The sequence below is a fragment of the Sceloporus occidentalis genome, unplaced genomic scaffold, assembly GCF_023333645.1.
Source record: "Sceloporus occidentalis isolate IW3139 unplaced genomic scaffold, rSceOcc1.0.p SCAF_39, whole genome shotgun sequence".
NCBI lineage: Eukaryota > Metazoa > Chordata > Lepidosauria > Squamata > Phrynosomatidae > Sceloporus > Sceloporus occidentalis.
In genome coordinates, this window is record NW_028317019.1 from 8,664,287 (window position 1) to 8,678,172 (window position 13,886).

The 13,886-nt window shown below is 45.0% G+C and overlaps 1 protein-coding gene across 1 annotated transcript; it reads left to right on the plus strand.

The window, feature by feature from the left end:
• Window positions 1–1,753: 1,753 nt before the first annotated feature.
• LOC149290531 (uncharacterized) lies at window positions 1,754–9,194 on the plus strand. The gene is made up of 2 exons (XM_089489365.1): window positions 1,754–1,774; window positions 7,516–9,194. The coding sequence occupies exons 1-2, from the start codon at window positions 1,754–1,756 to the stop codon at window positions 8,425–8,427; spliced, it is 933 nt and encodes a 310-aa protein (XP_089345491.1). The 3' UTR covers window positions 8,428–9,194.
• Window positions 9,195–13,886: the final 4,692 nt, after the last annotated feature.

A 13,886-nucleotide genomic window follows, 5' to 3' on the forward strand; every position in this document is an offset into this window, starting at 1 on the left:
ACATGGCCAGAAAGAGGAGGGGTCCTGCCCTGCATTTCATGGGTCTTAGGCTCTGGGAACGTGTGCCTTTGGCCAGTGTCTGTGTGGCTGGGGCTCCAGAGTCCCTCCTGCCTTGTTCCATATTAACTGCAGGAGGAGCCTGTGAGGGTGGGGCAGGGGGCGGGGACTTCCAGCTCCTCTGCCCCCATTGGCCAGACTGAAGAAGGGGAGGAGCTTCTGCCTCTCTATTTAGCTCTCTGCGCAGAAGAGTGAGTGAGGAGTAGAGAGTGAGAGTGAAGGAGAGGGACAAGGCTTGGAAGCGGTAGGCTTCACTGCTGTGCTGAGGCCTCCAACTGCCAAGCACTGAGGTGGAGGTGGCCATTCTGTGTTCCAGCAGCCATTTTGTGTTCTGGTGGCCATTTTGTGCTGCTTGTGACTGTGGGGAATAATGTTCCAGAACCTTCTCTGAGCCTCAGTTGAACAGAGGCTCCTCTTTCTCTCCTGAGGCTCCAGAGTCAGAAGGAGGCCAGGCTCCTTGGGCCAAAAGGAAGGAAGTGTGTCTCTTTGTGGGTCTTTTGTGTATATTTCCTGAGAGGGTTTTCCTATTACACAGCTCTGCTCACCTGCGTATGTCACCAGCAGGATTCTGTTCTCTGTGTCTTTGAGTGCTGCAGAGTTTCTTTCCAAGCCAATCCTAACCCTGGTCCCTTTTCTCAGGAACCTCATCTCGGACTCCTTGTACACGGCTTTGGGCCTCTGTTGCTGGAAGTGACCCAAGAGTAGGGCAACCAGGACCCCTGCCCACCTGATGGCCGACACAGAGGCCAAGCAGAGGGGGTTGGGCTCCAAGAGAAGGAGGCTGCGGAGGTACAACAGCTCTTTGGTGAGTCCCCATCCTGGTTATTAGTCTCATGTGTTTCACTGCTGGGCCAGTTCATGAAAGCAAGTGGAGAACATACTCTCCCAATTTGGCAGAGACAGTCCTGGTAAATCCTCTGTCACCCCACTTTTTCAGGGGCTTTCAAAAATGTCCCTGTTTTGTTCTCCTCCTCCCACTTTCCCCTTTGTCCTCAGCTCACTTCAGTTCCTACAAAATGAGTGCCAAGGGATTTTAACCCCAGCAACTCAAAAGTGGGGAGAGAAGAGGAAAGAAGGGAGCAGGGAGTCCTTGATAGGAGTCTGAGGCAAAATCAAACTGCTGTGCCCTTCCCCGCTTTTGTGACCTTCCCCATAAACATCTTTGGCCATCTTGACCACCTTCTGGTGTTGTTTGTCCAGATGTGTCTTTCTTTCCACATCTGTGAAATGTTGGGGGATATGGGGGAATGTCTCTGGATCTGAACTGTGGCCCTCAAGCCCACAGCGTTCTCCAGAACTGTTTTTTAAATATGACATTTGCCACTGAAATTTGGCAACAAATGCATAAATGCACTATAATTCTTTGGTGGCTAAATGTAGTATATGTTTTGTTATAGTCAATATCTTAATCTATCCTCAGTATCCCAGCCATAGCCTAAATTATTTTGTTTTTATCTTATCTTTGGTTTATATATGATATATTGTGTATATTGAGCTAGAATAGACCCTTTCAATCAACTACTAAACGATTCTTCAACAGATAGGTAAATTCAGCTGATTCAGTGGGTCTACTCTGGTGAGGACCAGAGGCAGTTTTGCTTATGTGAAATCACAATACTTGTGAAACTCAGCTTATTCCACACATGGTTGTAAATCCTATGGGATCAATAGGTCTTCTTGCACTGAGACTAACAGTATGATTCAGGCCCTTATCATGGTAATGAAAATCATTTGATGGTTCAGACTGAATAATAGTGAATCAAATATGATTGGATGGGTTATACTTATAAGATGTAGTGATTGTGTGCAGAGGGATTTTGCAGCACCCTTGAGACCAACTGTGTGAAAGATATTGCAGCATTGAACCTGGTCTGTGCCCCTTCCTCTGGCAACAGCCCCCTGACCCTCTCCTCTCACCCCCTCAGAGCTCAGCCCCAGTGGTCAGTGGGACGGAAACGGGGCTTCCCAGCCACAACACATTGCTATGGGCTACATTCCTCTGGCCATGCAAGCAACTGCACAAGACCATTCCTGAGAGGAACAAGAAGGGATAGGAAATGTCCGAGACCCAGGTAGCCCCCTGTCCTTTTGGACTCTCACTCTGTGGGGCTCTTGCTACTGAGATGGCCTCAGGGAAGGCAGAGCAACTGACTTCTAACCTCTGGTGATGGTGGGGCTGGGGTGTCTTTTCCAGGCATTCCTCACCCTCCTCAAGGGCTGCCCCACCTTCGACCAGAGCCAGTAATGCAGCCACCATGGTTCTCCAGCTCTGGCAGAGTTTGTCCTTCAGCCCTCCCTGTTAGCTCACCATTTCCTCCAAAGGAGGCCATACTTGAAGGCCACAGACCCAGTCAGTCCCTTGGAGGGGACAGAGAGCTGGGGGGCTCTGGAAGAAAATGGAGTGGGGTGAACCCAGGAGGAAATGAATGGGAAACAGGATGATGTGAAAAGACCTTCCTATTGACACCCAGAGAATGTCAGAAACTCAGAGCTTTGCTTCCCAGATTTTATCCTACACAAACACACACACAATTGACATATCCAGCGGGAGCCATGTTGGCCATATAGCAGTAGCATCCCAAATCCACAAATGTAGGATATCGGATATGTTATATGGATGTGAATATACCACATTTTAGGCTTCACGGGAGAATGATAAAGAGAAGGCCAATGGATGGGACCTGTACTATTGGAGGTTGCTACCTCCAACAAAGGTTTTAAAATATCTTTTAAATTGGGACAGCATTGGCATGTTTTACCTTATCAACACCTACAAGTTTTCCTGTGTAAAAGCATGGAGCCTGCCTGAGAAATTCAGTTTTCTCTTCCAAACAGAGGGGCTTGTAGCCTCACAAAGGATTCGAGACAAACTGGATTTCAAAGGCAGTAGCTTTTTGCTTGCTAACATTATTTAAAGTTTGTTTCCTGGGATAAATTCTGAAGTAATGAAATAATATTTGGGATGCACCATGTGCTTTCCTTCCCTTTTATTAGTCACTCTCTGGATCAGGGCTATTTTCTATTGCAGGTGACTTTTGCGGATGTGGCGATATATTTCACCGAGGATGAATGGAAACTCTTGACAAAGAAGCAGAGACTTCTGTACAGCGATGTTATGATGGCGAATTATGAGAATGTGGCCTCTGTGGGTAAGGAACTTGACTCCACTGCCCTTCCTGTGAAGACTGAGGGTCCTTTCATACTACATTGTTATGGTGTTATGTTTCTACTTTAGAATTATGGAATCATAGAGTTGGAATAGGCAACAAGGGCCATCCAGTTAAACCCCTGGTATGCAGGAATACACATTCAAAGCACCCCCAACAGATAGTCATCCAGCCTTTGTTTAAAGATCTCCAAAGAAGGAACGCTTTAGAAATAAATCTTAATAATAATAACAATGGCTCAGTACAGATTAGAAGAAAGGGGTGGCCAGAGGCTGTCCCTTTCTCCTTTCTCCGCTGGATCATTGCCGCAGCAACCTCATGGCCGCAAGAACGATCTGCAGCCAAAAGGAGCTCAGAAATGGAGCTCCTTCCTGTGATGCCACCAAGGCGCCATTTGCACCCTGGGGTGTCACGGTGATATGTCTTATGCGCAGTGCTGTTTGGGCGTGTCACACAAGACACGTCATGGATGCGTGCGCCGTATGGATGGCACTGCATCAAGATTGTGCTGCCCATAAGTATTAGGCTTTGGGAGTGTGCGGTTACTGTGCGCTCCCGAGCCCTAAAATCACCGCCGGCATGCCACAATGCACCCATTGTACCAGGCCAATAATAACAATAATGATACTCCACCACGCTCTGAGGGAGTATATTGCACTCTCAAACAGCCCTTACTGTCAGGAAGTTCCTCCTAATATTTAGGTGGCATCTCTTTCCCAGTGGCTTGCATCCACTTTTCCTCTCCTTTTCTCTGGAATAGGAGAAAGGAAGCTTGATCCATCAAGGTGACATCTCTTCAAATAATTGAACAGGGCTATTATATCCACTCTTAACCTTCTCTTCTCCTGGATAAACATAGCCAGCTCCTAAGCCACTTCCCATAGGGCTTTATGCTTTTCAGTTCTTTCACCTTTTTGGTTGCCCTCCTTTGGATACTCTCCAGATTCTCAACATCCTTTTTGAATTGTGGTGCCAAGAACTAGACACAATGTTATTTCAAGTGAGGCCTGACCAAAGCAAAATAGAGTGGCACTCTTGATCTAGACACTATACTTTTATTGGTAAAGCCTAGGATCATATTGACCTTTTTAGCTGCCTCATGTTCAACTTGTGGTCTACTATGAGTCCTAAACTGCTTTCACACGTAGTTTAATTGTCATAACAATATCCTGTGGAATCTTGGAATTTGTAGTTTAGTGAGGCACTATTGCTCTCCACTTTCTAAGGATTCTAAATATCCCATTCTAAACTGCCAATTCTAGGATTCTGTGGGAAGAAATTATGGAGATAAATGCTTTTCACCCCCAAATGCTTCTCAGCACATCCCTGAGTAGGGCTGTTTAAAAACCGCCCCTTTGGGGTGGCCTGTACCCGCCTCTTTCATCAACAGATCGGGGCCTCAGCTGCCACAGCGGCAGCCCTGAGGCCCCAATCCGCTGCTTTTCCAGGCCGCGGCCTGGAAAGGGTGTCCTTGGGGCTTCAAACCCCAAGGACACCCCAACAGTGGCGGCGAAAGGAGAAAGGGGGCCCTCAGCCCCTTTCTCTTTTCTATCGCTGGCGCAGCTTTCTAAAGGCTGTGCCAGTGACACAAATGAAGGAAGGAGCTCCGAAACGGAGTTCCTTCCTGCGCCGCGGAAAGGGCTCCACAAGCGCCCTTTGGTGACGCCAGGACGTCACGTCCATGCCACTCTGTTTGGAGGCAGCGCGATCGTGACGTCCTAAGGGGCACCACCATCTGCATGTAGAATGGGTGCCAACATTTTGTACCTACTGTGTACATACTAGAGTTGGGGGCATCTGAAAGAGATGCTCCCCGTCAACCGTAGTACACACACAGTACCTACTAGGGTGCCCTTCTGGAAAGGGCCTAAGTCTCCTGCCTTTTTTGGCCCTTCTTCCAGGCTTTTCAGGCTCAGGAGAGTCTTCTTGGGGAAAAGGCCTCCCTTGACCCTACAATAGCTCAGAAAGGGCCCAATAGTGGCAAAATGGCCTCTTTCCCCCCAAAAGGATGCTGTGGGATATTGAGGAGCAAAATAGTATTTCATTTCACCCCCAGACAATACAATGTTAGGTTGCTCCTGAGATCCCCTGTGGGCCAGTGTGACCCCCCCCCCCCATCCTCAACATTAGCCCATCCCTGTCTTATAGATGCCTTAAGGCTGGCACTTGACCCTCACCAAAATTGGAGTCCAGGTCCCAGCCCCCTTGCTCTTCCTTTCCCAATGACTTATTTGTATATTGATTATCCTGCCTTTCTGAACAAATGGGACTCAGAGTGTCCCTTTTGTGCATCACATGCTGTGGGTGTGTGTCTGTGATAGAGAGATGGAGGGAATGGGAAAAACAGAAAGGCAGGAAAGAGATGCTGAAGGAGAAATGGTAAAGCAGTGCGGATGGGCAAGAGGGAACGTTGGAGAGCAGAGGGAGAAAGGGAAGGGGACCAGGCCACTGGGAGCCAGGAGAGGAAGGCAGGAGCAAAGCCAGGATCACCTAGCTCTGTGTGGACAGGAAGGGACCTCTGGGAAGGGTCAAGAGAGGGGCCTTGGGGATTGGGAGGCAGCCACCAACCTGACAGGCTTTCAGAACTGAACTGGTGAGAACCGGCTCAGGCCCTGGTTTTGAGACATATTAAGGGCTTCCATTTAGCAATTATGAACAATGTCTATGAAGAGAGGAAAGGGCAACACAAAAATTTCTTTTTGTCTAATGTTTCTTTTTCCTACCTGAGCTTGCTTAGGCCCTTTTTTACCTGAAATGCTGGGGAGGACACCTGCAAGTGCTATGCTTTTAGGGGAATTAGATACTTAGCTCAAAGGGGAGATATAATTTGATTGGGGCAACAGTGACCTCAGGATCCAGCAAAGCTATAGCAGGTCTGCAATCACAGAACTCCAGAGGCATTTGAAAGGCAAAATGCACACACATGCACACAGAGAATTAGGTAACAAAGGTGGGAGTGGTGAATAAATGTAAGACTTTGCTAATGGTAATATGTTGCCTGGATGGATCTCAATCCCAGTTGCTGAGAATCCGGAATGGGGAGAGAAGTCAATAAATAGCTCCCATGGCAAGTGGGGTTGGAGAGTGTATTGAGGTGCTTAGCCATGTAAACCGACAGAGGATCCTATCGCATGGGATAAAAAAGCCAGCTTAACTTTTCTGAATTGAATTCTGATTCGGGCTGCATCCAGGTCCTATCATATGTAAATCTCCGCTGAATCCACCATCCAAATCCATCCTGGATTCAGCCCGAATCCCCGCAGCATTTCAGAAGCCATGTTATTAATGTTGGAAGCTTCCGCTTAAAAAAGAGGGGGATGGCTGAGCATGCCTCGGACCCAGGCTACATCTGGGATGGATTTGGCCAATAGATTCAGCAGTGATTTACATATGATTGGACCCAGACAGAGCCCTAATTAAAATTCTCTTTGGGAAGGTAACCTGGCTTTCTTACCCCATGCAATAGGGTGCAGAGTGTCTGCCTGCAACTGGACTGAGGCTGAAGAACAGCACTAGGAGCAGATATTTATGCTGTAATGGTTGCTTAGTGGCAGAAACTGAGGGTACAAAAAGTTTAAATTGCTTTAGAATGTTTCCTGGGTGAGGAAAGAATGGTCTGAAACCAAATTTAATGCAATGAGGGCTTGGTTTAAGCTCTCCCCATTTACTGTGACTTCCTTCACTCTGTCCATCACTTCTTCTCTTAAAGTAATGAGGAGAATTAAATTAAATTAAAATTATATTCTGGCCTCAAAAAGAAGAGCCCTCCCTCCGCCCCAACTGTCATCATCAGACCTAGGAGGGAGTGAAAAAGACAGGCCCAATTTCCATCAGGCCTAACTGTGAATTTTACTGTAACTCACATCGCTCTGTTTTATTTTACTGTATTTTATTTATTTTTGTATTTTATTTTATTCTCTTTATTTTTATTGTTGTAACCCACCCGGATTCCTTGTGATTGGGCAGGCTATAAAGAAATCATCATCATCATCATTATTATTGGTGCAAGTACCTCAGACAAAAAGGATTAGCACACCGATTCTCAGAACCTTTTTCTGACTATTTCCTTCCAGTCCCATTCCTTAGCCATAATCCCTTCAACCTCTACAGACATAAATGGATCATGCAGCTAAATCCACTCATTTTCTCAAGGCAGGTTCTCCTACAATCTCTTCTTTCCTACCTCCTATGAGTAGGGGTCCATACCTGCAAAAATGCTAAATTCAGGGCATCTGCAGCAGAGTCATGCTCAGGTCACCCACTCCAACTTTATTAATTTTATATCGAATAGGGAAGGGTTAACAGGTGGCTAAATCTGGGGGTAACACATTCCTCTCTTAATTTGGAGAGTCAGTCTTGTCTGTCATTCTTCTTTTTTTTTTCAGAAGAACATGTCAGTCTTGAGAGAGTCCATACATGTGAGAGGCCACATCAATGCCAGCACTGTGGGAAATGTTTTCCTTCAAAGTCAAACCTAGTGAAACATCAGAGAGTTCACACCGGAGAGAAGCCATACAAATGTCAGCATTGTGGGAAAGGTTTTTCTCAGAAGTCCAACCTAGTGAAACATCAGAGAGTCCACACAGGAGAGAAGCCATACAAATGCCAGCATTGTGGGAAATGTTTCTCTCAGAAGTCAGACCTAGTGACACATCAGAGAGTCCACACAGGAGAGAAGCCATACAAATGCCAGCATTGTGGGAAATGTTTTTCTCGGAAGCCACACCTACTGAGACATCAGAGAGTCCACACAGGAGAGAAGCCATACAAATGCCAGCATTGTGGGAAAGGTTTCTCTCAGAAGTCAGACCTAGTGAGACATCAGAGAGTCCACACAGGAGAGAAGCCATACAAATGCCAGCATTGTGGGAAATGTTTTTCTTGGAAGCCACACCTACTGAGACATCGGAGTGTCCACACAGGAGAGAAGCCATACAAATGCCAGCATTGTGGGAAATGTTTTTCTTTGAAGTCAGACCTAGTGAAACATCAGAGAGTCCACACAGGAGAGAAGCCATACAAATGCCAGCTTTGTGGGAAAGGTTTCTCTCAGAAGTCAGACCTAGTGAAACATCAGAGAGTACACACAGGAGAGAAGCCATACAAATGTCAGCATTGTGGGAAATGTTTCTCTTCGAAGTCATACATAATGATACATCAGAGAGTCCACACAGGAGAGAAACCACATAAATGCCAGCAGTGAACTAACACTGTTTTTGTTAAGAAGTATTACAAGAAAAATATTTTCAATGCATTGGTGATAAAAGCCCTTCTGATTTGGTTTGTAAGGGTTTTCTGTTCATAAAATTATTGATTTTTGTATGTTGTTGTTGTTGTTGTTGTTTTATAGAATTCTAGAATAAGAATGAACCACAGGACCCATGTAGTCCAACCCCCGACACACAGGATGACAAAGCATGGATTTATAGGATTCTGGCTCTGTAAGGCACCACAAGCGCCATCTAGTCCAAGCCCCTGCCATACAGGAAGACATAGCATGGTGGGTAGGTGTGTTATGTGTTATTGTGACAGAATTAGAAGATGAAGTATGAGATGAAGGATCTGGCACAGAGAAGCAAGAAAAGCTCAAACTGCTGAGTCGAAAAGGAATGTGCAAAAGATAAAGACACCGTAATGCAAGGACATGAAAATGAATGTACTAAAAGAAGAATGGACTGTGTATAACACAACTTGATGTAAAGAGCACCAGAAGAAGAACGGAATGGGAACAAGAAGTCACTCATGAGGAAAAATGATGCACATATTGAAAAGCATAAAGGAATATTCAAAACCATGGTGCTAGTGTGCCAAAATCAGCTGGAACTGGCACCCATTGCTCCTTCAGGAAACTGACCAACCTCTGGGAAGATTTGTGTGCATAAGCATTGTATGAATGTGTGCATGATTTGAGGCCTCTTGATATGTAATATATTAGAATGAATGTCCCTAATGTTAGAATAAATGTTACATACAAAGTGTTTGAACCCAGATCTGGTCTCTTATGTGTCTGATTAAAGGTTTTATAGTCCAATTCTGTATTTACTCACCACTCTAGATGTAAAGAAGAACACCTAGATTGGTGACAGGTGTGTGATCTCTCATTTCACCTTCTGGAGCTTCTGCACTGATTCCTGAAAGCGGAAAGAGAACTAACCAAGCAGTGGGGACACACTTCCTTTGTTAACCCAATACAATTCCACTATAAGAGACAGGCTTTGGAGTTCTGGGCCACTGCTAACCGCAAGGTTTGGTTTAAAATATGGGGGCTGGGTCATCGCCTGCAGCCTCTGGTTCCGTTGGAGGCAGGGCCTCTTCTCCAGCATCACCTGGAACAACGGACCAGAACAATGGACAACAACAGATGGATGTGGCATGTGTGTTTGCGCATATACATATATGGATATATGTGTATATATATGTGTGTGTGGAGGCATCTCTATCTAAGTGTACTCAGACTTTTACTTTTAAGAGCCTACACACACACACACACACAAGACACACACACATAAAGGGAATGTTTAAAGTCTATAAATCTTGCATACAATACCCATAGATACATCTCTACATACCCATAGATACCTGTCTGAACGTGTGCGCACACGTGTGTGTGTGTGTGTGTGTGTGTATAAATCAGGCCCTGATTCGCTGGCATCCCTGTCCCTCCCACCATCCTTGGCAATTTTGAGTTCTGGCAGCCATTTTGTGCTTCTTGTGACTGTTGGGAACAATGTTCCAGAACCTTCTCTGAGGCCTCAGTTGAACAGAGGCTTCTCTTTCTCTTCTGAGGCTCCAGAGTCAGAATGAGGCCATGCTCCTTGGGCCAAAAGGAAGGAAGTGTGTCTTTTGTGTCTCTTTTCTGAGAGGGTTTTCTTATTACACAGCTCTGCTCCTTCTGGGGAACATGGGTTTTAAAGGGATCGGAAATGGGGAGGATAGTTTTCATACAAGCCTTATTACTATTCTTCACAAACATCGGTCTTTGGCTTCTAAGAGGAGGATTGACCCCCCAAAAAGGCCAAAAGTGGCTCCTTTGGGAGGTTTTAAAAGTCTCCCCAGTTTCCTTATTAATAGATTTTCATGCAAGAAGGAAGGAGACAGACCAGAATAAATCATTTTACTAAGAATGAAACAAACAAACAAATATAGAAACAAACAAGAACAACAAAAATAATGATTAGAGACTAAAACAAAAGACTTATTTTTTTAAAGGAAAACCAGTATTAGGAGGGTAAAAACAAGACATTTGAGAGAAAAAAGGAGAGAAGCCATACAAATGCCAGCATTGTGGGAAATGCTTTTCTACGAAGTCATATCTATTGACACATAATGCAGTCCACACAGGAGAGAAGCCACACAAATCCCAGTACTGAACTAATATTATTTTTGTCAATAAGGAATACAAAAATTATATTTTCAATCCAGTGGTGCTAAGAAAAGGCCCTTGTGATTTTGCTTATACAGTTTGTCTGTCCGTATGATTGTTTATGTTTTAAGGTTGTATTTTGTTAAGTTTAGGTTTTCACTGCTGATAGTATATGTAGATAATTACTTTGTGTTGTAAATTTGGCTGTGGATTGTGGGTCATGGTATAAGTTAGGTAGATGGGAGACTGGGATTTGTTGCAGCTGGTTAGAATAGTTTTGGGAATGGTAGGTTTTGGAAATTGTGGGGTGTTGGCTGAAGAAAGTTCGGGGCAGGTATTAACAGAAAGGGTTAGTTTGTGGTAATGGCAAAGGGGCCTTGTTACCTGTGGAGCATAGACTGTGGGAATTGGAGGTGGGGCTATATTTGGAGGAGGGTGATATTTAAGGTTTGGGGGTTTTAATATATTGTTTGGATTGGAGTGAGCAGTTCTGGCTTAAACACTGAATTTCTATGTGTTCTCAATAAAGTTCTTTGCTGTTTCAACACACTGGACTCTTTCATGCACAGAAGTTCTGAATTTGCCCAAAACTGACCCTTTCTTCTCTCCTCAGTCCTCAGCCATAAGAACAGCAGAGGCAAACACACACACACACACACACACACACACACACACAGACAAATATACAGGATACACAGAGAGAGCTTTATTTCTAAACTAGAGCCTTCCTTTCCTGCCTTTCCCTCCTGAGTCCAGCTCTTCATCTTGGGCTCCATTGGGGTTTCTTTAAAGGAAGAAATGAGGGAAGGAAGGTGAGGCCGCTGAACCCCCGGCACATACCTTCCTTTCCTGCAAAGGCTTCCAGCAGAATAAACAGCAGTAAAAGCAGCAGCAGCATCTAGGCCCTGGCAATCCCTGCGCATGCTGTCTTCTTTGGGGGCATCTACGTATGCACTGTCTCAGCCCCTGAAGCCATTGCTGGCATCATAGTATGTTCTGGGGGAAGGAGGGAAGTGGGGAGAGCCCTGGTTCATTCAGAGGAATGGCTGGAGAGTCTTCTGGGGGGCCTTTGGGGGCTTATAGAAAGAAAGGAAGCCCCTCTTCTCCCCCCAAAGTAAGGCAGAGGTCCTGCCAGGCCTCCTGTCCCTCTTTCCTTCCCTGCCTCCTCCTCGGGGGATTCCTTGGGTCCCAGGAACCTGGGGGGTTATTATGAGAAGAGAGGGCAGGGGGGACCCTTGGAGAGAGGCATGGCCATGGAGGGGAGGGGGATCCAAAGGTAATGTAATGTAATAAAGTTTATTCGGTCATTGACCAGCAAAATCCAAAGGTAAAAAGGGCTTGGAGGAGCCCCTTCCCTCCTGGAAAGTGGGGCAGAGAAGAGACCCTCCCTTCTGATGCCTCATTTGGACAAGAGTATTGTGCCAAATAGAAAGTATCACACAGGATAGGGTTCAATAGGATTGGAAACAACATTTTTCGGGGGGGGGGGTCCTCTGGAGTCCTAGGGGGAGGGAAGGGCCAAAATCTAGGCCAAAGCCAAGCGGAGGGAGACGGAAGGACCTCAAAACTCTGGTAATCCCCTGGAAACCTGGGAACTAGGCTTAGAGGCCCACAGGATCTGGATTGGGCAACCTCCCTCACATACTTACCTTTTCCTTCACAACAACCCTGCAGAGGAGGACCAACAGAGAGAACCACAGCCACAGAAATATTGTCCCCCCATCCTGGTTCTGGGAGCATACTGAAATGGTCTTGGACCCCCTTGAAGGGATGTAATAATAATAATAATAATAATAATAATAATAATAATAATAATTTATATTCTGCCTTTTCTCAAATGGATCAAAGCATATTACAGTAATAAAATAACATACAATTTAAGAAATACAATTACAAACCCCAACTCCCAAAACTCCTCATAGTTATAAAAACATTAAAAAGCTATTAAACTGCAATAAAATTTAAAACATTCCAAACACAATACAATAAAAAAGGTTTTTCAGGCAAGAAATGGGTCATTTTCTGAAGGTGAGAGGGGAGGGCAGGAACGATAGATAACAATTTCCATCACACTAACGATGGCGAAGGTAAGGGTCATGGGGAGGGAGAGGCAAGTGAATAGATCTAATCTAGTCTGGAAAGAGATCCATCTTAATAGCCTTCTTAAAGACTTCCAAGGTGTTAATAGGACGGATCTCATCCGGCAGGTTGTTCCAGATTGAACCAACACCTTGTATCTTGCCCGGAAATTGATGGGCAGCCAATGGAGAGATTTAAGAACCGGTCTAACGTGGGCAGTTCTAGAAGTGGCCGTAACCAACCTGTCTGCCATATTCTGTACCAACTGAAGTTTCCAAACTTGGCACAAGGGTAGCCCCATGTAGAGTGCGTTACAGAAGTCTAGCCGAGAGGTGACCAGCGCATGTGCAACTGTTTCAAGGTCTCCCTGCTGCCCGCCCCATGTCTCCGGATGATCTCACCTAACAGCTTCATGTAAATGTTGAATAGCATTGGGGACAGAATCGCGCCTTCAGGGATGCTTAACTTCAGCTCCTTCTTGGACAAACAGCTGTCCTGAAGTGACAGATGTAGGTCTAGAGCCACTGGAAAGCAGTGCCCCCAATTCCCAACTCTCCCAGGCGTTCCAGAAGGATACCGTGGTCAATGGTATTGAAGACCGCTGAGAGGTCCAAAAGCAGCAGCAGGTCCCACTTCCACTTTTCAAAGAGCTTTTGATGCCCAGATGGAGATCATCGACTAAGGCGACCATGGCTGTCTCAATTCCACAACCTGCCTTAAATCCAGTTTGAAATGGATCTAGAAAATCTGTTTCTTCCAAGTAGTGATTGGAGAAACCCATGTTTTTCTTCTCATTCATTGAGAACTTGAAGAGAATTTCTTTAAAAAATATTCTTTCCACAAAAACCCCTTCCAAAAGGTAATTTCTTCTCTCCCTTCCAGCAGCTAGCGAAATATTTTTCACAGATTTCTCGAATGACAATAAAATAATAAAAATAAATAAAATTTTTATTTTTATACCGCTCCTTCCAAAGATCAGGGCGGTTCACAGTAAAATAACAACAATACAAATAAACAACATACATTAGTATAAAGATACATACAATAAAAATAAAAATAACTAAAAGCCAACTCGAAAAATTATGCTAATTACTTTGCATTACAAACTCAATTGCCATGTCAAAAGGAAGTTTGGAAGATGTTTAAAGAACATTCCTATGCTTAAAAAAACCTGAAGGCACACACACAAAAGGGGGAAAAAAGCCCAGTCTCAATAAATA